Below are 27,304 nucleotides of genomic sequence, written 5' to 3'. Positions count from 1 at the left end.
AGTTTCCAGTGTTGACATGCATGTGTTCATTAGTTCTGAGTAGTTCAACAAATAGACATACAGACCTTTTATGTATTTAAATTGTTAGGTCTATTTGTTATCAATATTTGATCGTTGTGTCATATGAATTTCAATATGATTCCATTGGTACCTGCAGAATAACAAAACTTGAAGCATTGTGTACAGTAATAGCATAATACGCTATATTCAATACCTGAGATAATGTTTTTTTACTGAAATAAGCATATTGGTAATCGGAACATATTAAGATATGTTGAAAAAGACAGGTATGAAATTGTAAAAATTAGACCACAACTGTTGAAATTACTGGCTGATAACTATCATCAGATAACTGTATTTATTTTGGATGATTCTGAGACCAATAATGACCTTCTTAGCATATTTGTAAATATAGAACATTTTTCCAGATTAAGTCACATAACTAGTCATGCTATATTGACATCGGAAGACTTTATCTGTTCTTTATCTGAAGAAATAAAAATTACCCAACTTTGCTCTTTATCAAAATTGAGTATACATGTATGTGTAATATTAGGGTGATATTTAGGGTGATATTTGAGACATTACGGAAAAAATAGTATTTGTCAAGCTTTCTATTATTTTACACCTGTCCTTATTTTCAAGAATGAGCAGTTTATACTTCTTCTAAAATATTCCGAATAGTAAAGACGTTATAGTTGTTTCTGCAGGTGAATGCATTTGTTGCAAAAACATGTATTGCCACTTAACAAAATTAGCTAGAACACTTCGAGTATATTAACCCTTTCAGTGCTGGAACCGAATTTTGAAGGCCTTTGCAAACAGTTTGGATCCAGATGAGACGCCACAGAACGTGGCGTTTCATCAGGATCCAAACTGTTTGCTATTCTGATAGTTTGTTCATTCATTCAATCCTCTCTGCGCCGTCTGGTGCTTGAGGCGACGGCAAGGGAGCGCCACTTTGGTCTGTCAGCTGCTGTTGGGGGTGCTGTCTGCAAAGTGAGGCCTCTGTTCTTGAGCTCTCACGGTTTGAAGATGCGGAGCTTGGTGTGCATGCTAAGACTTGTAGTCCTCCAGATGGGCTTCAGCATTGCAAAGGCTTGGTTGGCTTTGCTGATTCACGTGTTGATCTCCCTTGCACAGTCTCCATCTGTGGTGACCGTGCTGCCCAGGTAAATGAACTCTTCCACATCTTGCAGAGGCTGGTCATTGATGGTGATTGGGTTGCCCACTCTGGTGTTCTTCCTCATGACCTGAGTCTTTCCAATGTTGACTCTTGAGACCTATGGTGTTTGCTGACAGTGCCAACTGTTGTGTCTTCTGCTGGATGTCCTGGTTCCTGCTAGCAAGTAGCCCGATATCGTTGGCGTAGTCCAGGTCATCTAGCAGCAAGGTCAGCGTCCACTGTGTTCCTTGCCTCCTTCCTTCTGTGGTGCGGCGCATGATTCAGTCATTTGCCATTGAAAAGAGGAGCGGCAAGAGGATACATCCTTGCTTCACTCCAGTTTCCACCTTGAATGGATCAGTGAGCTGGTTGTTGTGGACGACTCTGCATTCAAAGTTTTTGTACAGGGACCTGATGACGTTGACAAGTTTCTGAGGGATGCCATAATGTTGCAGAATCTTCCAGAGGGAGTCTCTGTGTAGGCTGTCGGAGGCCTTCTCGAAGTCCACAAAAACCACGTAGAGGGATCCATTCCATTCATGGGACTGCTTAAGGATCTGCCTAAGGACGAAGATGTGTTCGATGCAGGACTTGCCTTTCCTGAAGCCGGCCTGTTCCTGGCGAAGGATACCGCCCACTGCTGTTGTCTTGCGTTTGAGGATGATGCCGCTGAAGATCTTACTGGTAAGAGATAGTAAAGTGATGCCTCACCAGTTGTTAAAGTTCCCCAGGTCTCCTTTCTTGGGCAGTTTGACGATGGTGCCGGTCTTCCATTCGCTTGGCGCTTCTTCACTGTCCCAAATCTTTTGAAGAATCTGGCAAAGAAGCTGCGGCGTCACTGTGTCTTCTGCTTTCAGCATCTCAGGGCACACTCCATCGTCGCCAGGCGCCTTCCCATTCTTCAGCTTATGGATGGCTTCATTGACTTTCGTTGTAGTGATGTTGCCGAGGTTGATGTCAAGGTCCTCTTCAGCTTCAGGAATGTCGGCTAGGGTTGGTGGGTCTGGGCGGTTTAGGATGGACTCGAAGTGTTGCGTCCATCTCTTCAGCTTCTCCTCTTCCACAGTGACATGAGTTCTGTCTTCAGCTCTCACAGGAAAGTCATGGTGCTGGCCGTAGTCGCCCTTCAGCTTCCTGGTGTTCTGGTACACTGTCTTCATGTCATTGTGCTCGGCTGCTGTCTCCGCCTCCTCTGCCAGCCTCTCAATGTACCTCCTCTTGTCTCTTTTGGCTGATGTCTTCACCACCTTGTCTTTCTCACTATATTCCTTTGAGATTCTTTCCTTAAGTCTTAGGGATTTGGTGTCCAACAGTTTCTTTTTGATTTGTCTTCTTTCTTCTATACGAGACCACGTTTCTTCTGAGATCCATTCTGTCTTCTTGCTCTTTCTGAAGCCCAGAACTTCCTTTCCTGTCTCTTTCATTACTCTGTTGAAGCCTTCGATGGTCAGTGCTGCCTCGTCTTCCAAAATACTAAATCTATTCCTGAGGGTTAACCTAAACTCTTCTTTCACTTTTGGGTCTTTCAACTTGAGGACATCATAGCGTTGGTTCTTGATGTCTCCCGTCTTTGCTTTCCTGAGCTTCAAAGTCACCTTGGCCACCAGAAGACTATGGTCGCTGCCGATTTCTGCATGTCGCATCACATGCACGTCCTGCAGAGAGCGCCTCCACCGACCGTTGATGATGATGTGGTCGATCTGGTTCTTGATCCTGCCGTCTGGTGATGTCCATGTTAGTTTGTGGATCTCCTTGTGCGCGAACAGGGTCCCTCCTATGACCAAGTTGTTCTGTTGACACAAGTTGACTAGTCTCTCCCCGTTGTCGGTGATTACACCCATTCCATGTCGTCCCATGGTCCTCTCTCTGTCTTTGTTGTCGCAGCCAACCTTAGCATTGAAGTCGCCAAGCAACATCAGCATGTCGTGTTGGGGGATGTCCTCTAAAACACTTTGAAGAGCGTCGTAGAATGCATCCTTGTCAACTCCTTCCCGGTGGTCGTTGTCAGTTCTTCCTGACTAGATGATGACTTCTCCGGAACTCACCTTCTGCTTGCCAGAGCCAGTCCATCTTGCTTCTGTTACTCCCATAAGGGTCAGGTTGTATTGGTTCAGCTACTTCACCACTCGGCAAGCTTTCCAGTCTGGTAGAGTGTTCGCACGTTCCAACATCCAACTCTGATCCATCGCTTTGGCGTCAAGAGTTCCGCTATCAGGGTGGGGGCGTCCTTGCCGCTTTGATCCCCATCCTTCATAAGTCCAGTTGCCTTGTCTGCTTCACTCCGGGCGCCGTTTGTTGCTTGTTTCCTTGTTGTCGTTTCTGTAGCAAGCATTTTTTTCATGGGGTGGAGTTGCTATCCCCACGACCAACTCCCTCCTTTTTCAGCGCGGGCTTGGGACCGTCCTTGGCGGAGTTCATTCTGATAGTATTCTTTGAAAAAGAATCAAAGAAAATGCTAATTTTAGAAATTCAGCAGACGACATTTTAGCAAACGCCAAATTTCCCAGCATGCAAAGGGTTAACTTGTACAAGATGGTCATACATGTAAAATGTAGTTACTAGTACATGTATTAGTTATATTTGAGTACTAATGGTTTTTGTGCACTATTCATTCAGGTATAAGCATATGCAAATCCGCAGCAATAGTGAATCTGCTGCATTCTACCGGTCAGGGAAGATTGAGGAGGGGAGGACCAACCACCATCTTGCCAATCTGATCAACACTCAGAGGAGACTCATCCTCAGGGAGTATGCTTTAAACTGTAAGTCAGGATGAAAACATGAAGCACCCCATTCACACTAAAAAACAAAGTGAAAATAGCTATATGTAACCAGCATAAAACAAGAACAGCCTGCGAGTAACTCTCAGTCTGCTCTGGTTTTAGGCTGTTACAGTTTGCTGCTCATCAGTATATCAGAAGTTAGAAATGGTGCCTTTTGAACTCAAATTTAATTATAATTTTTAATTTAAATAGATTTTTTTAGGGACTACAAATGGGTCAAAGTGTGTATATCAGTGGTAAAGGTTTAATATTGGAATTAAGAAGTGACATGAAGTGCTATAAAAAAGGATAAATATTTTTTCAATTGCATATTTTTATTCTACCCAATAGGAAAACATCTACAGTTAATAGCAATTAATTAGATCTACATACAGTTTCAATAAAGTTAATGGTTAAAAATCCAAAATAAAACGGTACAGTTATTCATTGCTTTAAATGCATAACATAATAGAGCTAAGTTCAACATAATTTATTTCATTATACACCCATTACCATTGGTAATGGGGGCTATATAGGAGTCACTTTGTCGGTCGGTCTGTTGGTCTGTCTGTCTGTCCCGAAATTTCATCCGATCTTCACCAAACTTGGTCAGAAGTTGTATCTAGTTGATGTCTAGGTGTCCCGAAATTTCATCCGATCTTCACCAAACTTGGTCAGAAGTTGTATCTAGTTGATGTCTAGGTCAAGTTTGAATATGGGTCATGCCAGGTAAAAAACTAGGTCACGGGGTCACTTAAGTGTGTTTTAAACTGAAAGTTTATCTGGACCATAACTATGTCATTTATCGTTAGATTTTAAAATAACTTGGTACATTTGTTCACCATCATTGGACGGTGTGTTGCGCGAAAAGAATTACGTTGATATCTCCAAGGTCAAGGTCACACTAAAAGTTCAAAGGTCAAAAATAGCCATAAATGACCTTGTCCTGGCCATAACTATGTTGTTCATTGTGAGAATTTAAAATCATTTGGCACATTTGTTCACCATCATTGGACAGTGTGTCACGCGAAAGAATTACGTCGATATCTTCAAGGTCAAGGTCACACTTTGAGTTCAAAGGTAAAAAATGGCCATAAATGAGCTTGTCCGGGCCATAACTATGTAGTTTATTGTGAGATTTTAAAATCATTTGGCTTTTTATGTCCCCCACTATAGTAGTTGGGGACATATTGTTTTTGCCCTGTCTGTTGGTTGGTTGGTTGGTTGATCTGTCTGTTTGCGCCAACTTTAACATTTTGCAATAACTTTTGCTATATTGAAGATAGCAACTTCATATTTGGCATGCATGTGTATCTCATGAAGCTGCACATTTTGAGTGGTGAAAGGTCAAGGTCATCCTTCAAGGTCAGAGGTCAAATATAGGTGGCCAAAATCGCTCATTTTATGAATACTTTTGCAATATTGAAGATAGCAACTTGATATTTGGCATGCATGTGTATCTCATGGAGCTGCACATTTTGAGTGGTGAAAGGTCAAGGTCATCCTTCAAGGTCAGAGGTCATATATATGTGGCCAAAATAGCTTATTTTATGAATACTTTTGCAATATTGAAGATAGCAACTTGATATTTGGCATGCACGTGTATCTCATGGAGCTGCACATTTTGAGTGGTGAAAGGTCAAGGTTAAGGTCATCCTTCAAGGTCAGAGGTCAAATATATGTGGCCCAAATCGCTTATTTTATGAATACTTTTGCAATATTGAAGATAGCAACTTGATATTTGGCATGCATGTGTATCTCATGGAGCTGCACATTTTGAGTGGTGAAAGGTCAAGGTCATCCTTCAAGGTCAAGTATATGGGTCAAAATTGCGCATGTAATGTCACTTCTGCAATATTGAAGCTAGCAATTTGATATTTGAAATGCGTGTGTATCTCAAGGAGCTGCACATTTTGAGTGGTGAAGGGTCAAGGTCATCCTACAAGGTCAAACATCATATAGGGGGACATTGTGTTTCTCAAACACATCTTGTTTGTTGACTATCATTGGACGGTGTGTCGCGCAAAAGAATTACGGTGATATCTCCAAAGTCAAGGTCACACTTTGAGTTCAAAGGTAAAAAATGGCAATAAATGATCTTGTCTGGGCCATAACTATGTCATTCATTGTGAGATTTAAAAATGACTCTGTACATTAATTTTGTTCACAGTCATTGGACGGAGTGTCATGTGAAAGAATTCAAGAGTTCAAAGATCAAAATGGCTATAAAAGATAATGGCATAATAATTCTTAAAAATCGCCATAAATTAGATTCTCTTGTTTTGTGAAGACAGCATGAAAAATAGTCTGTGTCAATGCGGCATGTGGGGGTATACGTCACGTCTGTGACAAGGCTCTAGTTTTAACACCCTATACCGTAACTAAAATTTTTTATTTAATAATTTCTGTAATGTTTTCATTTTATAGTAACTTGTATATATGCTGCTTACTTTGCTTCTTATGTAACGTCATTTGCAAATTCACATTTGTTTTTGTTCCTGGAATTCAGTTATTTCTGTATATAACTTCCTCTTTATGAAATTCTCTGTATGACTTGTTGACATTCCAATGCACACAATCCCAGTACAATGCAAGGCTGTTTTTCAGTTTCTGTCAATACATTTGACTACTTGGGCAGCATACTTAGCTACATAGCCATTGGTGTCCCAATATTCCTGGGAACCTATGATGCTCTCTCAGCACCCGATCTCTCTGCACTGATCTCTGCTGTAAGTCTGGCCACTAACATGTCTTTGTTATCATGGATGCTGGTACAAAATGGTGAAGTAATTGTCATAATGAAATTAACATAAAAAATCACATAAAAATAGTTGTGTGTTAAAATATATCTTGTTAGGAAAATACAACTTTTTACCACATAATTATTCATGCTTATATAGTTTTAGCCAATAAGTTAAATGTTTTCACATGAAAGTCGGAATATGCTTTGGGAATACTTTCCAATGATGTTGATTAGTGATTACAAATTCTTTTTAGTGTGTACATTAATGCCCACTTTCAAAGAAGTGCGGTATTTTTCTTCCACCACTTGGTGGGTTGGTTGTATGATGTGTTTGTTTGAAGACTGATAGCAAGAGAACACTTTCACTTTTGATCATACAATTGGGTTTGATGGTTGCTTGGGATGGCAAGAGACGCCTTTTGATTTTGACACTAACAGGTCAAGGTCACAGGGGTTTGTAACATGAAAAGTGTGCAATTTCATTTCTGCACTATATCTTGAGAATGTTTTTACTTAGGATCATGCAAAAGGGTATTATATTATTACGTTGGAATAAAAGGAGAAGCCTAACCATTGCGATGATAAGAAGTCAAAGGTAGAAGGTGCAGTGTGACATTAAATGTGAACCATTATGTCAAGTGAACAGGTTTACCTATGATAATTCTTGAGTATGGAATGAGAGACACTGGGAAAAAAGGAAGACCTTATTGATTTTAAGGTCAGAGGCCAAGGTCAGAAGGGCTTGTTTAATGCTATTTGTTTCTTGATGATATCTTGAGAACACTTTATCCTACCATCATGGCAATTGGTATGATGGCTTCTTGGGAGCAAAGCAGATGCCTTTTGATTTTAAGGTCAATGTGTCAAAGGTCAATGCCACAGAGAATTTAGCATAAAATAAATAAAAACAAATTAGCACAAATATATAGAGAACACTTTGACCTACAATAATGCTAATTAATATGATTGTTACTGGGGATGAAAGGACACCTATCGATTTTCAGGTCAACAAATCAACGATAAGATCACAATGGCTTGTTACATGATGATGAAATGTGGACTAGTTTGGTTTTGCATGCGATCTAGTAAAAGCTTTTGACGTTCTTTAATGAAAATGAGTGTGAATGGAATTTCAAGTGATTAGGTCATAGGTCAAGGGAGTTTGTAACATGAAAATGGTTTCCACTCCATATGTTGTCATGCTTTAACCTAGGATCATATCAATTTTTATGGTAAGTAATAAATGCTCCAAAAGATAATTTTTGTAATACCCATTACGCACAACAGTATTTTCATGGTATTCAATGCGCATTAAATGCATATGCTATAGACTAAATGTTTATTTTCTGAACCTGTCTGCATTTTTGCAAAAAAGTTTATAAGTATTAGTTTACGGTTGAATATGCTTAAAATAAACTTATTTTTGGTTAAATGTAATTTTTAGCTGGGCTGTTTTCGGAGAAAGCCAAGGTATTGTCATAGTCAGCTCGTAGTGTCGTGTCCGTCGTCGTGTCGTCTGCGTCGTGCTAAAACCTTAACATTTTGTCTAGGTTTTGAACATTGGCTCTAAAATCAAAGTGCTTCCACCTACAACTTTGAAACTTGAAATGTAGCTGCTCCTTGATGAGTTCCTCATGCCACACCCATTTTTGGGTCACTAGGTCAAAGGTCAAAGTCAATGTGACTTCTAAAAAAAAAAAAAAGAAAAAATTCCGTCAAGCTTTCATTTGTTCAAAACTGCACCCGCAGTCGAGCGTAGCACCCGTTATGCGGTGCTCTTGTTTTGAAGGAAAGTAAATTTTTAAAGGACTATTTTTGCAAGAAAAAAATCAGCAAACAAATTATGTTACAAGTGTATTTTTTCTGCAGATTCAAGTCTATAAAATGCACATTGAATAAGGTGCCAATACTGCTGGGTGTAATGCGCAGCAAATGTGCATTAAATACTCATTCTGAAGGGAATTATGGGAGAAAGACTCCTATTGTTTCACAGATCAACAGATCAAACCTCAAGGGCCCAGAGTTGCGCAATATTGAAATATCTTTTAATGATTGCACATATTGACACATGGCTGCATTTTGTGAGAGGATGGGGCACACATAATTTACAAACATTGTGTTTTGTTTCAGAATGCATTTGTGATGATCTACCTCATCAACTGTTTTACGACTCTGATTGACCTTTCAGTCCAGGTCACTAACATTGCTGGCACCACTCACAGGTACCTTCATCTCTATTCACTCTTTTTGTGTTCATTTTTATACCCATCTTCGAAGAAGAAGGGGAATAGTGTTTTTCTAGCTGGCTGTCAGTTGACCAGTCTGAATGTCGGTAGACCAGTTTGTTTCCAATCAATAACTCGTCAACCGATTGACCGATTGGCTTGATACTTCACATGTGCATTGGCCTTGGACAGAAGATGACCCCTATTGAAATTGGGGTCACTAGGTCAAAGGTCAAGGTCACTATCACACTAAGTGGTTTCCTATCAATAACTCATCAACGAATTGACCGATTGCCTTGATACTTAATTTGTGCATTGGCCTTGGACAGTAGATGACCCGTATTAAAATTGGGATCATAGGTCAAAGGTCAAGGTCACTATAACACTAAGTGTGAACATTGTTTCCGATCAATAACTTGACAACGAATCGACCGATTGGCCTGATACTTCACATGTGCATTGGCCTTGGACAGTAGATGACCCCTTTTGAAATTGGGGTAACTAGGTCAAAGGTCAAGGTCACCATCACACTTAGTGTGAAAATCGTTTCAGATAAATAACTCGTCAACGAATTGACCAATTGGCTTGATACTTTTCATGTGCATTGGGGTTGGACAGTAGATGACCCCTATTGAAATTGCAGTCACTAGGTCAAAGGTGAAGGTCACGATCACACTAAGAGTGAAAATCGTTTCCAATCATTTACTTGTCAACCAATTGACCAATTGGCTTGATGCTTCACATGTGTATTGGCCTTGGACTGTAGATGACCTCTATTGAAATTAGGGTCACTAGGTCAAAGGTCAAGGTCACTGTTACACATAAAGAGTATCATGGTTTCCGATCAATAACTCGTCAACTGATTTGCGGATTTTCTTGATACTTCCCATGTGCATTTGCCTTGGACAGAAGATGACCCCTATTTAAATTGGGATCACTAGGTCAAAGGTCACGGTCACTGTTACACACTAAGTGTGAAAATTGTTTCTGATCAATAACTTGTCAATCAATTTACCGATTGGCTTGATACTTCACATGCGCATAGGCTTTGGGACATAAGATGACCCCTATTGAAATTGGGGTCACTAGTTCCAAGTCCTGTTTTGGGGGGGGGGGGGGGCATATGTCGTTGACCGCCGAACACTTGCTTTGGTTTATTTCCATAGGTTTTAAGACATGGGACTCTAATGACTGCTGGCTTTAAATGGACAGCTGATATAAATGTGTGACAATTGTATAGTAAAAAATTCAACTTCAGTACATTAATCAAATGTTTTACAATTGATTGTTTTTATAAACTGTTAAAAAACCCAGATTCTGTCATAAAAACACCAATACAAATTTATATTAAGGCTTTTAAAATAGTTGACTTTGTATGAAATAATTAATGCTCAAATGGTTAAAAATTATAGTTTTGGTGAAATAAACTTCAGAGTTGTGGAACTTCGTGAAAAACTGGAGCAACTGTATGACGCCCAGCAGTCCCATGAGAAGAATCGCCCTGCCAACATGCAGGGCTTTGGGTGGAGCGAAATGTATGTTGAGGAACCAACAGGGCACACGTAACTATTGTTAATATGTTTGCATGCATAGAACATGTACCATTCACATAGACAAATGCATTTCTGCATTGCAGCTTTTTCCCTCTTAATATATAACCATTAGATCAGCAATAGTGCGTCACAATAGTGTTGTTGGATTTTAATGTGGTCTGTTATTTTTGCTAGGTGCCACTAAACTAGAACATTATTTATTGTGGGTTGATACGCTTTATGTTTTAAATCTTCAATGTTGAAATTTACTTAATCGACTATGATAATGCAGGCAATGGTAACTGTATATGCTATTAATGTTGAATATATTTTGTTGTTATACTATGAAGAGAACTGTTCTGTGGTGAATTGATGATCATGTATAATGATCCAGAATAATCCTTGTTTGAAGTTGCATTGCATCACCTGCAACATATTACATCTAATGCTGCACCAATTTTTTCACAACAATGTTACACATATATTCATACCAGTATTATATGCACCAAACAGACATTTGTTGTGCATGTTTTTTGTGGGGGATTGGTACGCAGAAGGTAGTTTGTGTTTTTGCAGTTGTTACATATAAATACTTTTTTAGGGAAACCCTGCTGAGGAAAGACCAGGGATATCAGGTCGAGGCTGGTAGTGAAAGTGAGACTGAAGATCCACCAATCACAGCTCTCCGTGTAAACGACCTCACATTTGTGGCTCCAAAGTCAACAGAGAAACTATGCATTGGTGTGTAGCTGTGGATTTACCAGACTCTCATCAGTTTAAGGCTTCCTATATAGTAATTCAAATAAGATGACTACGCTATATTTGCTAACCTACACTAGTTTTATTTTACTAAGACAATATATATGTCCAATTAATGTTAGACTCTCTGTATCTCTGATCAATGTTTTACTTAAATATATTTGCTATACTACACTTGTTTTACTAAGACAATATATATGTCCAATTAATGTTAGACTATCTTGATCTTTGATCAATATTTGACTACAGTATATTTGCTATACTACACTAGTTTTACTAAGACAATATATATGTCCAATTAATGTTAGACTATCTTTATCTTTGATCAATATTTGACTACAGTATATTTGCTATACTACACTTGTTTTACTAAGACAATATATATGTCCAATTAATGTTAGACTATCTTTATCTTTGATCAATATTTGACTACAATATATTTGCTATACTACACTTGTTTTACTAAGACAATATATATGTCCAATTAATGTTAGACTATCTTTATCTTTGATCAATATTTGACTACAGTATATTTGCTATACTACACTTGTTTTACTAAGACAATATATATGTCCAATTAATGTTAGACTATCTTTATCTTTGATCAATATTTGACTACAATATATTTGCTATACTACACTTGTTTTACTAAGATAATATATATGTCCAATTAATGTTAGACTATCGGTATCTTTGATCAATATTTGACTACAATATATTGCTATACTACACTTGTTTTACTAAGACAATTTCTGTGTCCAATTAATATTTGCTTACAATATTTCTGATAATTGTTAATTTACTGACTTCCAGTGTTTCTTTTATCAATGCTAGAACTTTAACAATTTATAGTGTACATAATTACAGTACATTTTCTGCTCACCTTCAGACATTTTTTCTTTTTGCTCAATTTAAGACATCTTTTTTAATTGATAGAATAAGCTTATGTGATCACTGTTAACCTTGTAATAGGCCGTGTCATGTGAACATTGGTCTAATCTCAGATGTGGCCATTGGAGAACAAGAGCAGCCTGCGCATTTGCATAGTCTGGTCAGGAGCTATCCTGTTTGCTCATCAGACCAGGGAGCCACGTGTGACTTTAAAGCAGACAGGGCAGCCTCTGACCAGCCTGCACAAATGTGTAGTCTGATCTGGCGCTACGCTGGCCACATATAATCTAAGACACATTTTAACAAGACACAGTTCAGCAATCTCTACAGTTAAAGTTGTTTGTGATTCTTCAGGGCTTTGCTTTGACTTCAAGCAGGGGGTCAACATCTTGGTGACTGGAGATAGTGGTTGTGGGAAAAGCTCGTTACTACGAGTCATCAATGGGATATGGCCTGAACTTAGAGGTGATCTTCTATATTTGCCCTAGTTATATCTTGAAGCAGAATTTCTAGTAAAGCCAACTTGTGGGAAAGAATTTTATGGTCCTTAATACTGTCATAGTTTATATTTATTGCATAGATAAGTAAAGACATCCAAAATAAGGTTTGGGAAAAAACAACAGAAAAAATAAACTAAATTGTGATAAGTTTACAACTTGTTTCCTACAGAGATAATTGTGCAAAGAACCAATGATTGTAAAGCTTCTTATTCATGAAGTTTACTGTATGGAAGAGTTCAATTTTTGTGTTTCTTCTGTAAAGCATTTATTCAACTCCATTTATACAAATGTGTATCAAACAGATATTCACCCTTATTTTTACTGGTTACCATGGTCACCCATGTGTTACAGGCACAGTGACCCATGGGGTGGAGCAGCTTCCCCACCGTCTGCTGTACCTGCCCCAGAGGCCTTACTTCACGGATGGGTCGCTACGACAACAGGTGGGGTAACATTACTGAGCAATATGAATGAGTCTGGAAGACTCTGCAGATTGCAGGGCTGGCTGCACTGGCACATTGCTTTTCATGTCATTCTGCTGCTGTTGCAGTCCTTGCACTTCCTGGGATTTTCCTGTTTGAACATAAGGAACTGCCACATCGTTATTATAAACACGGACAAGCTCTTATTGATATTTTTTGGAAAAGTAGCCGGCGCCTTGATTTATAGTAACTGGCAAAATTGCCGGCCACCGGTTCTTCCGGAGAACACTGGCTAACACAGGCTTGTAAGAGACGACACCTTCCACTGAGACTGGATTTTTGTTAACCTGTAGAAGAGACCTGCATTAAAGGAAAAATTTCATAAAGGCATAAAGTGTTGCCTCTGACTCCGTACAGGCTAATCTGGTATGACACTTTACGCACAGTCATTATTCCCAGTGGATAAGGAACAAGGCACAAATTAGCAGTGCCGATGGATCCTTGGCCCCTAAAATTTGTTCTGTGGTCCTAGATTTTCTCAGGCAACTCTGATGTTCTCTATATAAGAATGACTGAAAGAACAAGACTAGTGTGGGCCGCTCATTTTAATGTCATAAATACTGACCTGTTATCGTATGCTTATACTTTCCAAGGGGAAATAACTCATCCGGAATTTTAACTGGGAATCCGCCACCTCAATACCGTAATACAGGCCAGGTTAAACATAGTGCAATGCAACCTAGCCAAAAATCGGTAACCAACCCTCAATATTCTTTCCGGATCAACCAGGTGTATACGTGTCTTTTATGGCTCTGAATTAAAATATTGTTTTTCACTTGGTTGATTGGGGTTTTGAATAGATAAATTGTGTTATTTATCTTTTTATTTCTCATTCGGATTAATTTGTGTGGATTTAATGGATTTTGTTTCATTTGTAAAAGGTAAGCCATGCTTGTTTTTATCGAACAATGGTTTATTTCTACCATGCTGGGTGTTTTCAGGCGCGAACGACCACGTGCAAAACGTGCTCTTCTAATACATTGCTAGAACGTGCAAAGCATGTTCTTCTAATGTGTTACGAGATCGTGCAAAGCGTGTTCTTCTATTGACAGATTGTTTATCATTTGCCATTGTGTGCAATAATGATTTTAACGTTCCGTATGACAATCTAATTGATCGTCATTTAATTTTTCATCTGTTTTGAATTAAACTTTTGTTTAATTTATGATCTACGGCAGTATTATTATAATTTTCATTATGGTCAAATAATGATTTTATGTGCCGTATGATAATCTGGTCTGTGACCAGTTTATGGTTGAATATGCTTTGCTCTTGTTTTTCATATATTCGACTACATGATGGTCGCAGAAACAAGAGTGGATAAATACCCGGTGACTTCGCAGATCATGGATGATAGTTGCAGTATCAGTCACCGGGTATCTGGCACGATCGCGACCGTACTATGCTAAGTCTCTTAGACAGTCGGTCAACATCAGACCATATGGCGACACCCGTCAGCCGGTCTTTGCCCGATGGCATTGGTCAAGGACATCGACCAATGCCGGACCATTTGGCATCCGCCATATGGTCATTATCCGGTGACAACACTGGTCATGATATGACCGGTACGTCACCTGGGACGTTGATCACGGACCATTGATCGACGTCTGACCGGCCGGTCCGGTCACCGGTCATGTCACCGGTCCGGTCCGGTCATTGATCACCGGTCCGGTCACCGGTCATGTCACCGGTCCGGTCTGGGGTCATGTCACCGGTCCGGTCCGGTCACCGGTCATGTAACCGGTCATGTAACCGGTCCGGTCCGGTCATCGGTCCGGTCATTGATCACCGGTCCGGTCCGGTCACCGGTCATGTCACCGGTCATGTCACCGGTCCGGTCACCGGTCCGGTCATTGATCACCGGTCCGGTCACCGGTCATGTCACCGGTCCGGTCCGGTCACCGTTCATGTCACCGGTCCGGTCATGTCACCGGTCCGGTCATGTCAACGGTCCGGTCCGGTCACCGGTTCGGTCATTGATCACCGCTCCGGTCACCGGTCAACAGTCATCAGTTAGGCCTGCCACCGATAACACCAGTCACCGGTCAAGAAGAAGAACTCGGTCTTCTTCATTGAATTATTCTCCTATTCTTCGTTGAATACATCGTCTTCATCAAGGATTAGACATCGGACACGCTCTTCTTCGTCGAGCAGTTCTCATCGTCGCGGCTCTCGTAAGCGATCACGTCGTCACTCACGGAGACGTTATTCTAGAAGATCTCGGTCTCATCGCAGCCGATCCACATCTCGGCCGATCCAGATCTCGACATCGCAGGAAACGAGGACGTCGTCAACCTTCACGTAGACATCAGCGGACTGCATTGAGCACCACTGGATATTTATCGAACATCCCTCTCCTTCATTGAGCAGTTCTCGGCGTTGATACGCTCGTAAGCGATCATGTCAATGCTCACGGAGACAATATTGTAGAAGACAATATTTCCAGCGTAGCCGAACAATATTTCGGCATCTAAGTTATATGGATGTCGCCACTTCTCACGTAGGCGTTAATGAACCTACTGGTCATATCGACGTTCTCCATTTTATTCCTTTAGGAATATCATGTCTCCATTCCACGTGTGATGGTTCTTCTTATGGCATCCACACATGTTGCAGTCACCGAGCCGTAGTTGTATACGAACACTAGTTCGTTTAACATTCAGGCTTCGGGATAAGCTGTTCTTTTCTCCACTACGACTACAAGGACACTTATGCCTATTAATATTGATAATCTACCGTTGTTTTCCGGTTAACATTATCAGATGACTTCGTGGATGGTCATTCTTCTGCACCAGATATTTCCATTCTGACGCAGTTATATTATACCGGTCCCGATCACCGGACATCGGTCACCATTCATCGGTCATATCACCGATCACTGATCACCGGTCAGAATAAGTGATGTCTCATCGCCATCGGATTGGATTTTTTTGGCATGATCTTCTTTTCCGAGCAGTGCTTGACATTGATAACAGACCATATGGATTCCACCATTTTTCGGTCTTTAACTGGTAACGTCACCGGTCATATTATGACTGGTCCGTTCACCGGGCTACAGTTACCGGTCATTGACCGCTCACCACTTACCAATTACCGGTATTCCACTGTGTTTTCATCGGTCAATTTTTAGTATCACGGGTATCGTCTACATTACATAGTTGTATACCCCTGGCTATGATTGTATTGAATACTATATTTTATGGATTCAACAATCTACATGACTTTTTGTGTTTTTCAATACTGATGTTCTACTGGCGACGGTTACCAAATCATGCTATATCTGTTATTTGTACTTCTATCTCAACCGGCTACATGCAGACTACTGGTCTTGCAGATAGATCGGCTGAAGTGGGCTCGGAGACTAGCATTGAGGTCGAACATTACTATTTGACCTCTATTAATTTATGTTCGAGACCCGAAGGATGAATTGTTTTAACCGCCTTTACCTGTCGGCTACAGACTTTGCAGTCAGTGTCACGGAACAGTTGGGACACATTAATGACGCTAGCAGGATTAGCAAGACGACATTTGTATCGACTTCTGCTTTTCTATTGCTCCTACGGCAGTGCATATTTTCAAGCTACTGGAATCAACAAGAGTTCTGATACATAGGATTGCCTATCAGATTGACGGCTACAGTCTTGTAGATGGCTTAGGACCTATTGAACTCAGATCTTAGATCCTAGGATCTGGAGGGACCTCATCTTAAAGTTATTCTTCTATTACACTTCTGGCCATAACAGGCCGTCTTCCTATAACTGGTCGTATTCCTTTCGGAATTCGTCCAGGTTAGAAGTCTTGAAGTAAATGGATTAATCAAGTCAGAATTTAAGACTTCCATGCATTCTACCGGCAAGCGTGGACCCGCTTAAGGTTACCCCTAGGGTTTTCACCTTTTTTCTGCCATCACACCTCCGATTCCGGAGGTACCACTATCAATCATATTTCCGTACTTCGCAAATCGATGACTTCGCGACCTGTATTATCCAGGATTTTAAAGGCGCCTGTTATTGGTTCAAGAAGAGGCTATATTCTGTAGATAGGTCATAATCTTATAAGTGTTAAACACTGTCCTATTCTACCAATTTTCAAGTGTGTTTTGAGTGGGAAAGTTCGGCTTGCCGTGGTTTCTTTGCCCACCCATCCTTGACAAATGGTTCCGGTCACCGGTCGGTATTTACCGGTCCGGTCACCGGTCCTTCTGCTGAGACGTCTTTTCTTACGTCCGTTTCAGCTTTATTTTTAGGATAATTGTATTAATCTCGGGATTATTTAATGACACAGATTTCCATCTTTTTGTCATTATTTACCACTATTCAGTGGTGTCTAGACTAGAAGATTATCTTGGCAAGAATATAGTTTATTCTACCACAACCTTCCTTACATCTTATACAGATGTGAGCAGATAAGGTTATGGACGATCACATAGAACAACGTATCTTGATTTTCTCAATTATGTGGTATCCTAACGAATATCACCTGCACATCTACATCTTGAAAAGCGAAAATTCTTTTTAGCTGTTTTTCATTTACAACACATTTTCACGATTCCTTTGTGATGGTTTCAACTATCACACATCGGTCGTGGTTTACTTACAGACACGGAGGTGATCATATTATCACTCCTTGTAACTGGAATCAGGAACTTATTAGTTCTTTGCAAGAACAACAAATTTTCTCTATCATCTTTCTCATACCAGTTCGTCTCAACGCCCTGTTGGACCTTTTGTCCTGCAGTTCTTTCTTTCGAATTATTTTTCCGTTGGGTTCAATAATGTAATTGCGCATGCGCGGCAGTGATGTTGCAGACGAGTTGCATGGTGTACATAGTATATCAAAGAATGTTGTTTATCATCAAACGCTAGTTATTAGCGTTATGCGATCGTATATCGCAGTGTATACCGGTATGCTGAACAACGTCAACAATGCAGTTCACAGAAATCGATCCAGCAGGGTGTGCGATTGTTATACATTCGTCCATTGACATAAACTGGAATATCTTGCCTTCTTGGTGAGTTTTTGCAATAACTGAGTTTTTGCCATAATTTCATGAAATATACTTAATGAACCATGGGATTATGGTTCTACGACCTTTTAAGTCTCCTGTACAATTATTTTCAGGAAACTTCTTCACAGGTCAAATATCATATCTCACTGAGACATATTTTTACTGATCCAAACATGTGCCACTTCATGTCTGGCCATTAATTATTAGTTATCTCTACAGAAGAACGTTTTTCTGTTAGATTTTCAATCCTTGTTACTTGTGCAAGGATAATTCCATCAGAACTGTATAAAGGTTCTATGGAAATTCATTTTTTTTTACTGGGTAATTGAGAGCATAGTTATTACCTTAATCACTCTGCTAGATACATAGAGGTTTTTCTCATCTTTTTCTTGATGATAAGAAATTTGTTCTTTTCTTCATCAAAGGATAGAGATTATGCTTTCGTATACCTTGTTTTGTGTAAGTCATCGCAACTCTGTGCTGTCTTACCTATTTTGGAACTGATCCAAACTATGGAACGTCAACACTATGTTTTTCGTTCCTTTACCTTCTTAAGCGGTTTTGACTTGTGTAACATGTTGGGATGCTTAATGAGCTCCTTATGAACCTTTTTCATCAGGCTTATTAACAGTTCCAATATAATTTTAAGACGGTTTTCCTTCTTATTATGGCTTTTACGATACGGAGAAGTGAAATTCATGCTTTTTCTGTTGAATACGACCAATTCCAGTTGGATCTATTGTCGTTTTCACTTTGTTGTGTCAGCCAGGATTCCTTGCTTAATATCAAGTCCTCTATATGGCTTCTACCTTCAAGTTTCCAAGTTTTCTTAAACTGGTAGTCATGAAGATGAGGATAAACTTCCTTGGGCAATCAGGGCTTTGAAGTTCTATCTCAGCAGTGTTAGTCAGAAGTCCATTCGAGGTTCTCAAAGACACTCTTCATTTCCCCAAAAAAAGGGGGGGGGGGGAGATGTGTCTGTGGCTTCTATTTCTCGGGGTTAGACCTCGACTAAGGAAAGTTAATCTTATCCTATCTAAGGATTCATTCCTTTTTAGGATCTGACCGCATGAATTAAGAGCTCTGTCTGTTTTGTGGGCATATATTAATCACACCCCACTTTTTGACGTGCTCTAAGCTGTTTACTGGAGGAATCCGACCACCTTGTCATCTTTTTATCTTCGTTTTCTGAAGTGCCAACAATACAATTTGTATACGTTTGGGCTTGTTGTGGTTTCACTAACGGTAGTGTCTTCTTTACGACATAGACATATTACTCTGTCCGAGAAGTCATAATTAATACCGTTTTAACAAAGATTACTTGATATCATTAGCTGATAACCCTGTTTATGGGTTCTACTGTGTTGGGAAAATATAAACGAACCTTCCCACCGCAGCTGCAAAATCAGCATACGATAACAGGTCAGTATTTATGACATTAAAACAAATTTTTTAAATAAAATTCATTTTAATTATTAAATACTTACCTGTTATCGGTAAGTCCCACCTCCCACCCCGCTATTCGATTAATATTTGTGTATATATATTGAAAGAATATTGAGGGTTGGTTACCGATTTTTGGCTAGGTTGCATTGCACTATGTTTAACCTGGCCTGTATTACGGTATTGAGGTGGCGGATTCCCAGTTAAAATTCCGGATGAGTTATTTCCCCTTGGAAAGTATAAGCATACGATAACAGGTAAGTATTTAATAATTAAAATGAATTTTATTTAAAAAATTTGTTTTAAATGAAAGTCCCAACCTCATAGTGATCTGGGATGAGGTGCTCAAAAAGTTATTTAATGTAAAATCAGTTGAATTTTATAGTAATATTGTTAAGGATCTATAAATAGCTTTTGTTTTTAAGAATATATTATCTCTGATGGCTTGTTTGTACTGTTACTGTCTCTTGAAACCCAGATAAAAGTCCTCACATAGTGCAGCCTTAGTTTCCACTCGATATTCAAAACACCAAGATTCTTAAATCTGTTAGTTAGAATTTGGATGAATTCTGTGTATAATAAACAATTGCTATTTGTAAAAATGTGATTGCATAATTGTAAACTGTAACCATAATAATATTTAAAAAGTTGATACTTTAGTTGATGAATATGATAATGATTGTATTTACTTGTAAATTACACAGGCTGTTAGATTAATGGGCAACGTAAGTTTTTATTTGTTTGGAGTTGTAAATGTGTGATTAAAGTGATAAAAGTGAAAAAATGATATTCCTATGAGCCTTGCTGTGGGAAAATGGGGCTTAATACACATGTGTAAAGTATCGTCCCAGATTGGCCTGTGCAGTTCACACAGTTGTGAAACTTTCTGCTTTTATGGAATTTTTGTTTAAAAACAGTCTCTTCTGAACAAAACTTTATTTTAGGCGGCAATTGTTGTATTAGATTAGCCTGTGGGGACTGTGACAAAAGTACGCACATGCATTAAGCCCTGTTTTCACAGAGCGTGGCAAAATATAGTTTGTCTTATCATTATAAGGGCAATGTTATTAGTACATTGTGCAGGTATACTTTGCATCCAAACAAACCCCCAGCCCCAGTCCTCATTATTATACGCCCGTCTATGACGGGACGTATTATGGTATACCCCGCGTCTGTCCGTCCGTCCGTCCGTCTGTCCGTCCGTCCGTCTGTTAATGTCGTACGCTACGTCAAATATCCTTTGACAGATTTTCTTCAAATTTTAACACAATCTTAATATTGATAAACCCTGATCCCCTTTCGTTTTTGACGGAATTCTGAATTGTCGTTCCAGAGTTATGGGACTTTGTTCGTCAAAATTTCGTGATTTCATTGAATGTCCTACTGTAGCTCAAATATCCTTCGATGGATTTTTTTCAAATTTCAACACAATCTTAATATTGATAAACCCTGATCCCCTTTCGTTTTTGACGGAATTCTGAATTGTCGTTCCAGAGTTATGGGACTTTGTTCGTCAAAATTTCGTGATTTCATTGAATGTCCTACTGTAGCTCAAATATCCTTCGATGGATTTTTTTCAAATTTCAACACAATCTTAATATTGATAAACCCTGATCCCCTTTCGTTTTTGACGGAATTCTGAATTGTCGTTCCAGAGTTATGGGACTTTGTTCGTCAAAATTTCGTTATTTCATTGAATGTCCTACTGTAGCTCAAATATCCTTCGATGGATTTTTTTCAAATTTCAACACAATCTTAATATTGATAAACCCTGATCCCCTTTCGTTTTTGACGGAATTCTGAATTGTCGTTCCAGAGTTATGGGACTTTGTTCGTCAAAATTTCGTGATTTCATTGAATGTCCTACTGTAGCTCAAATATCCTTCGATGGATTTTTTTCAAATTTCAACACAATCTTAATATTGATAAACCCTGATCCCCTTTCGTTTTTGACGGAATTCTGAATTGTCGTTCCAGAGTTATGGGACTTTGTTCATTTTTGCAGATATTACTTGTGTATTCTTCTAATTGCTCTATGGACAAACCTCAATCTAAATTGATGTTGCAAGATGATACATTATGCTCCATTGAAATAGTATCCCTGAAAAATTGAACAAGGTGAGCTTTTTTCTATTCCGATTGTACACTACCACTTACCCATCTACATTTCTCTTTTATTATTGGTCAAAATATCTATAACAGGTTTACTTCAACTCCATATCCTCTAAAGAAATGCATACATATACTCAAAAAAAGATATGGTATGAATGTCAAGGAGACGGCGCTCCATGCTCATGTACTTATAAAATAAACCATGTATTCAAATACAAATAAACTGAAGTAAAAAAATGATTCAAAGGGTTATTTATTACCTTACTACTTCATTGGCGAACGACGGGCGTATCATGCGCTCATGGCGCAGCTCCTCAGTATATACATGTAGTGACATTAACATCAAAATAAAGATAAGGAATTTCTCTTTATTTAAGTTGTAAACAATTCATGAAGGGGAAAGGTTTTGTGTTTTAGGTAATCTATCCTCTTCAAGAGTTTGATAGACTTGCAGACACAGGTGAGTTTAGCTTAATTTTGCTTCTCTTTTATATATTTTATATGCTGCAAGATTTTGTTTGCGAAGTCAGCTGATTTTTATATTTTTATGAATGTGAGTAATTTTGCATGAAATATTTAAATTTATTGAAATTGCGAAAGTCTACTTATATTTACTCACATTTCTCCTGGAATTTTTTTATCAAGCAGCATTATTTATTTAATAATAGAATCAAATTCAAAATATTTCTGTGTGTTTTTTGGATATACACAATAATAAAGTAAATATGCTCTAATGTGTGCTGAATACATACAGTTTTCATACTTAAATTTAGATAGAAAAGTGGTGGTCTTCTCAAAATAGTATTTTATGATTAAATGTTGCTAAATTATTTGAAATTTCGAGATACACAGCAAGAATTTGCTATTTGTTTCTGCAGCATCAGTGATAAAGGCATTGCTCTTGATAATTATTTCTAGGTTAGAACAAATGTAATAACAGTCAACTTATGCTTGTGTCCCTAGGTGAGAGTGACGATATAGTCATAGAAGACCTCCTATCTAAATCTGATCTCGGTCATTTGAAGGACAGGGTAGGGGGACTGGACACTCAGGTGGACTGGAACTGGTGAGCGCCACTGGCCGTTGTTTAGACTGGTCATGTTGTTGTTATTGTTGATTAAGCAACAGCATTTGTATGACACGTTTTTGAAAGCCTTTAACTCTCTAAAATGCTATCATAATTAAGTTGCATTTCAATTTTATAACAATCGTATAGGATAATTATATAAATAGAGCACCTTTGTTCGATTTTATAAATGATGCCCATGTATTTAAAGGTATGATCATTTATCACCTGGGGAAATGCAGAGACTGTCCTTCACAAGGCTCTTCTACCATAAACCTAAATTTGCAGGTATGAATGTTTGTATTTTGTACAACACAGTGCTTTCCTGCAGTAGGCTTCATTCACAGAAGTTGTTAGATCATGAAATTATTTCTACAACAATTTTCCTGCCACCTCTTATCCAGCTACTTTTATCGCTAATTAGCATAAGTATAGGCACTAAATACTGGTAAACCACCTATATTTCCTTAGCTTGCGCTGGAACTATGTCTGTCGATAAACTGACCACTATCTTAAACTGAGGTACTGGTAATAAATACTAAGTGTTGTTCCAGTTTAGCCTGAGGAGTCTGCACAGGCTAATCAGGGATGACACTTTTCACTTAGACTTGACTTTTGTTAAAAAGAGGTTTTATTTTTACCAAAAAATCCATGAAAGCAACAAATGATATCCCTGATATAAATATTGGACAACATTTTGCACATGTGCTTTAAGCCACGTGTTCCCAGAACAAGGCTGTATAAAAGAAAGTCTTGTGTATTTCAGTATTGGATGAGGCTACGAGCCAGGTAGGTGTTGACATGGAGGAGAGACTGTACTCGCTGTGTTCACAGCTCGGTATCACCTTGCTCAGTGTGGGCCATAGGGACACCCTGAGGAAGTACCACCATGTTGAGCTGCACATCGAGAAACAGGGGACCTGGTCCCTGAAACCCCTATCTGCAGGGTCTAATTCATAGGGACATGTTGTGAGAGGGAGTAAGGCCTTAAAACCCCTTGCTTCATGTGCAAATATGTTGCTTTAGGGAGTCTGGTCCCTGAAACCCCTGCCACCATGTGCCTCCACGAAGAGACATGTTACAAAAATGTGCCTGGGCTCAGTCTTATGGAAATTCTTAATTTTTTAGCTCAACTCAGAAAATGAGATTTGTGTTTCGATGCGGCTGAGTATTCAGAATGTTGGTCAGTGCATAAACAATCTCAAATCTCAGCTATAAGAATAAACACATATTCCTCCTAAAACTCTGGATTGAGTCAGACTTTAAACCCAGAAACAACTTCTGTGAACACTCAATAGAGCATGATGATCAACCTCATTTTACAAATTTTATAAACTTAAAGTTGAGTCTGAATATTGATTTTAGTATGTTCATGATACGTGGTCCATGCCCTGAAACCCCTCCATGAATATGACACTACCTAGGGTCATGTTGTTATTGAATTGCCATATTTTAATTATGATGTTGCTCATTTACAAGATGAAGGATTATATCTGTTGCCTGAGTGTGCAGTTAATGTTGATACAGGGGTGTGTGAATTTCAGTCTTGAATTAATTCCTGGATGTTTAATTTGGTTATGATTTGATAAGTGTGATTACCATTTGATTTAATACAAGGTAGGTGGATGTATGCTGCGCTTTAAAGAGGTGTGGTAGTAGGTTGTGATTTTATACAGTGGGTTGTTGAAGAGATGCAATTTTCAAAAAACATTAGTAAATAATCATTCTATCTCGACAGAGTTAACCTCAGAAGCATAATAATGGTTGTTTAGATTAGACAGTGTTTCTCGCAAGAACCACATATTTAATATATTGTTGGTTGCTCTATACTTCAACCATGAATGGGAATATGTTATGAGTTGTTACACAACTATCACTAGACTACAACTTGAACTAATATGCTAACAGCTGTTACACAACTATCACTAGACTACAACTTAATTGTAAAGCATTGAACTTCAAAATACCATCTACTGGTATTAGTTGTAGCCTAGTTATAGTTGTAACAGCTATTAGGATATTAGTTGTAGTCTAGTGATAGTTGTGTAACAGCTTTTAGCATATTAGTTGTAGTCCAGTGATAGTTGTGTAACAGCTTTTAGCATATTAGTTGTAGTCTATGGATAGTTGTGTAACAGCTGTTCTTATATTAGTTGAAGTCTAGTGATAGTTATGTAACTGCTGTTAGCATATTAGTTGTAGCCTAGTTATAGTTGTAACAGCTGTTAGCATATTAGTTGTAGTCTTGTGATATTTGTGTAACAACTGTTAGCATATTAGTTGTAGTCTTGTGATAGTTGTGTAACAGCTGTTGACATATAAGTTGAAGTCTAGTGATAGTTATGTAACAGCTGTTAGCATATTAGTTGTAGTCTAGTGATAGTTGTGTAACAGCTGTTAGCATCGTGGTTGTAGTCTAGGGATAGTTGTGTAACAGCTGTTGACTTATTTTGGAGGAAATAATAAATTTTGTGCAAATATATGTTTTAAAAAGTTCCCATTTGTGTTGTGTTGATATATATCAAATTAGTCTTTACTTTGATACTTGGAAGGTGCATTTTCACAACAATTTTTGCTCATTTATGTGTGTTTTCAGTGTTGATTGTATATCCTTACATCCCTAATTAATGAAAATCTGCAATCACTTTAATTTTTAGCTGTGCCAAAGAAATAATACTGTTATATGAACCGTTGAGGATTTTTAATCAGAATACCATTACAATGTGTACAGACAATGATAGTGTTTATGAAATTAATTATGTTGATGCTTGAATGTTATTGTTCTTATAATTAAAGATATTAGCACATGTATTTGTTGTTACAAGTTTCCATGCAGAATTAAACTATAACTAACTAGAAAAAAACATTACACAATGCTGCTCCCTGGAATTTTTATGCATTATAATTTATAGAAAAATAAAGCCAGTTTAATTAAATTTAGTGATGCTCCTTTGTTTCACCTTTGACATAGTGTTCTTCTGTCAAGGTTATATGTATCTGCATATTTTATGAGGGAGGACCGATTATTAAATTATTTTTTTCCTGAAAATTGATTAAAAATATACAGTTTAATTTAAGTTAGATGACACATCTTTGTTTCACTTTTGTCATAGTGTTCTTCTGTGAAGATTATATGTATCTGCATATTTTATGATGGAGGACCAATAATTAATTTATTTTTTCCCGAAAATTGATTAAAAATAGACAGTGTTAGATGCTCTGTATAACCATAATTAATATTACTGGCATTTTCTATGTATCACTTTTGCATAATACAGGGGAGATGTTGTTAAGTATTATTTTTATTGATTGCCTGTATATGTGTTTATAGATCTATATGTTTGTCTATAAATGTACTATTATTGATATTTACATGATTGCTATTGAAAATCAACTGTTTTACAGTATGTTAAGAGGTTACATTTTAGATGGTTTTAGTTCTTGGTAAAATTCCAATACTTTTGTTTTGTATGGATATGTACATTTACTAAAATAAGTAAAGTTTATTATAAGTTGTTATTTTCTGTTGTATTGCCTCTTTATTTTGATTAGAATACTTAAAATAATGGTTACCACCTCTGTACATTGATTAACTCTACTTAACGTAATGGTGTCAACCTAGGCTCCTCTGCATATTGTTGAAACCAACTTCAACAGAATGGTTGCCCAAACCTAACTCTGTATATTGTTGAACCAACCTTATCAGAATGAATACCCAAACCTTACTCTGTATATTGTTGAAACCAACATTAACAAAATAGTTGCTCAAACCCAACTCTGTATATTGTTGAACCAACCTTATCAGAATGGTTACCCAAACCTTAATCTGTATATTGCTGAAACCAACATTAACCTAATTTTTTCCCAAACCTAACTATGTATATTGTTGAAAACAACATTAACAGAATGGTTGCCCAACCTAACTCTGTATATTTTTTAAACCTACCTTAACAGAATGGTTACCCAAACTTTACTCTGTGTATTGGTGAAACCAACATTAACAGCATGGTTACCCAAACCTTACTCTGTATATTGTTGAAACCTACATTAACAGAATGGTGGCCCAAACCTACCTTTGTATATTGTTGAAACCAACATTAACAGAATGGTTACCCAAACCTTACTCTGAATATTGTTGAAACCAACATTAACAGAATGGTGACCCAAACCTTACTCGGTATATTGTTGAAACCAATATTGTTAAAACCAACATTAACAGAATGGTTACCCAAACCTTACTCTGTATATTGTTGAAACCAACATTAACAGAATGGTGGCCCAAACCTACCTCTGTATATTGTTGAAACCAACATTAACAGAATGGTTACCCAAACCTTACTCTGAATATTGTTGAAACCAACATTAAAAGAATGGTTGCCCAAACCTTACTCTGAATATTGTTGAAACCAACATTAACAGACTGGTTGCCCAAACCTTACTCTGAATATTGTTGAAACCAACATTAACAGAATGGTTGCTCAAACCTTACTCTGAATAGTGTTTAAACCAACATTAACAGAATGGTTGCACAAACCTTACTCTGAATATTGTTGAAACCAACATTAACAGAATGGTTGCCCAAACCTTACTCTGTATATTGTTGAAACCAATATTGT

The 27,304-nt window shown here is 38.2% G+C and overlaps 1 protein-coding gene across 6 annotated transcripts in view; it reads left to right on the top strand.

Moving 5' to 3' along the window:
• LOC127873327 (lysosomal cobalamin transporter ABCD4-like) overlaps positions 1 to 26,194 on the top strand; it is a 44,171-nt gene extending 17,977 nt beyond the window's left edge. For 5 of the 6 annotated variants that reach the window (XM_052417158.1, XM_052417161.1, XM_052417156.1 and 2 more), the window contains 11 exons: positions 3,782 to 3,927; positions 6,535 to 6,656; positions 8,801 to 8,892; positions 10,329 to 10,457; positions 11,029 to 11,168; positions 12,432 to 12,542; positions 12,929 to 13,020; positions 22,040 to 22,082; positions 22,586 to 22,688; positions 22,900 to 22,976; positions 23,455 to 26,194. In XM_052417158.1, coding sequence (XP_052273118.1) covers positions 3,782 to 3,927; positions 6,535 to 6,656; positions 8,801 to 8,892; positions 10,329 to 10,457; positions 11,029 to 11,168; positions 12,432 to 12,542; positions 12,929 to 13,020; positions 22,040 to 22,082; positions 22,586 to 22,688; positions 22,900 to 22,976; positions 23,455 to 23,648 — 1,249 coding nt within the window. In that variant the 3' untranslated portion in view covers positions 23,649 to 26,194. The remainder of the gene's footprint in view (positions 1 to 3,781; positions 3,928 to 6,534; positions 6,657 to 8,800; positions 8,893 to 10,328; positions 10,458 to 11,028; positions 11,169 to 12,431; positions 12,543 to 12,928; positions 13,021 to 22,039; positions 22,083 to 22,585; positions 22,689 to 22,899; positions 22,977 to 23,454) is intronic. The other variant, XM_052417157.1, reaches the window with a different exon arrangement.
• Positions 26,195 to 27,304: the final 1,110 nt, after the last annotated feature.

Source organism: Dreissena polymorpha, chromosome 3 (assembly GCF_020536995.1).
Source record: "Dreissena polymorpha isolate Duluth1 chromosome 3, UMN_Dpol_1.0, whole genome shotgun sequence".
NCBI classification, from domain to species: domain Eukaryota; kingdom Metazoa; phylum Mollusca; class Bivalvia; order Myida; family Dreissenidae; genus Dreissena; species Dreissena polymorpha.
Note: the sequence above shows the minus strand (reverse complement) of the source record. Positions and strands in the feature narration are given on the sequence as shown.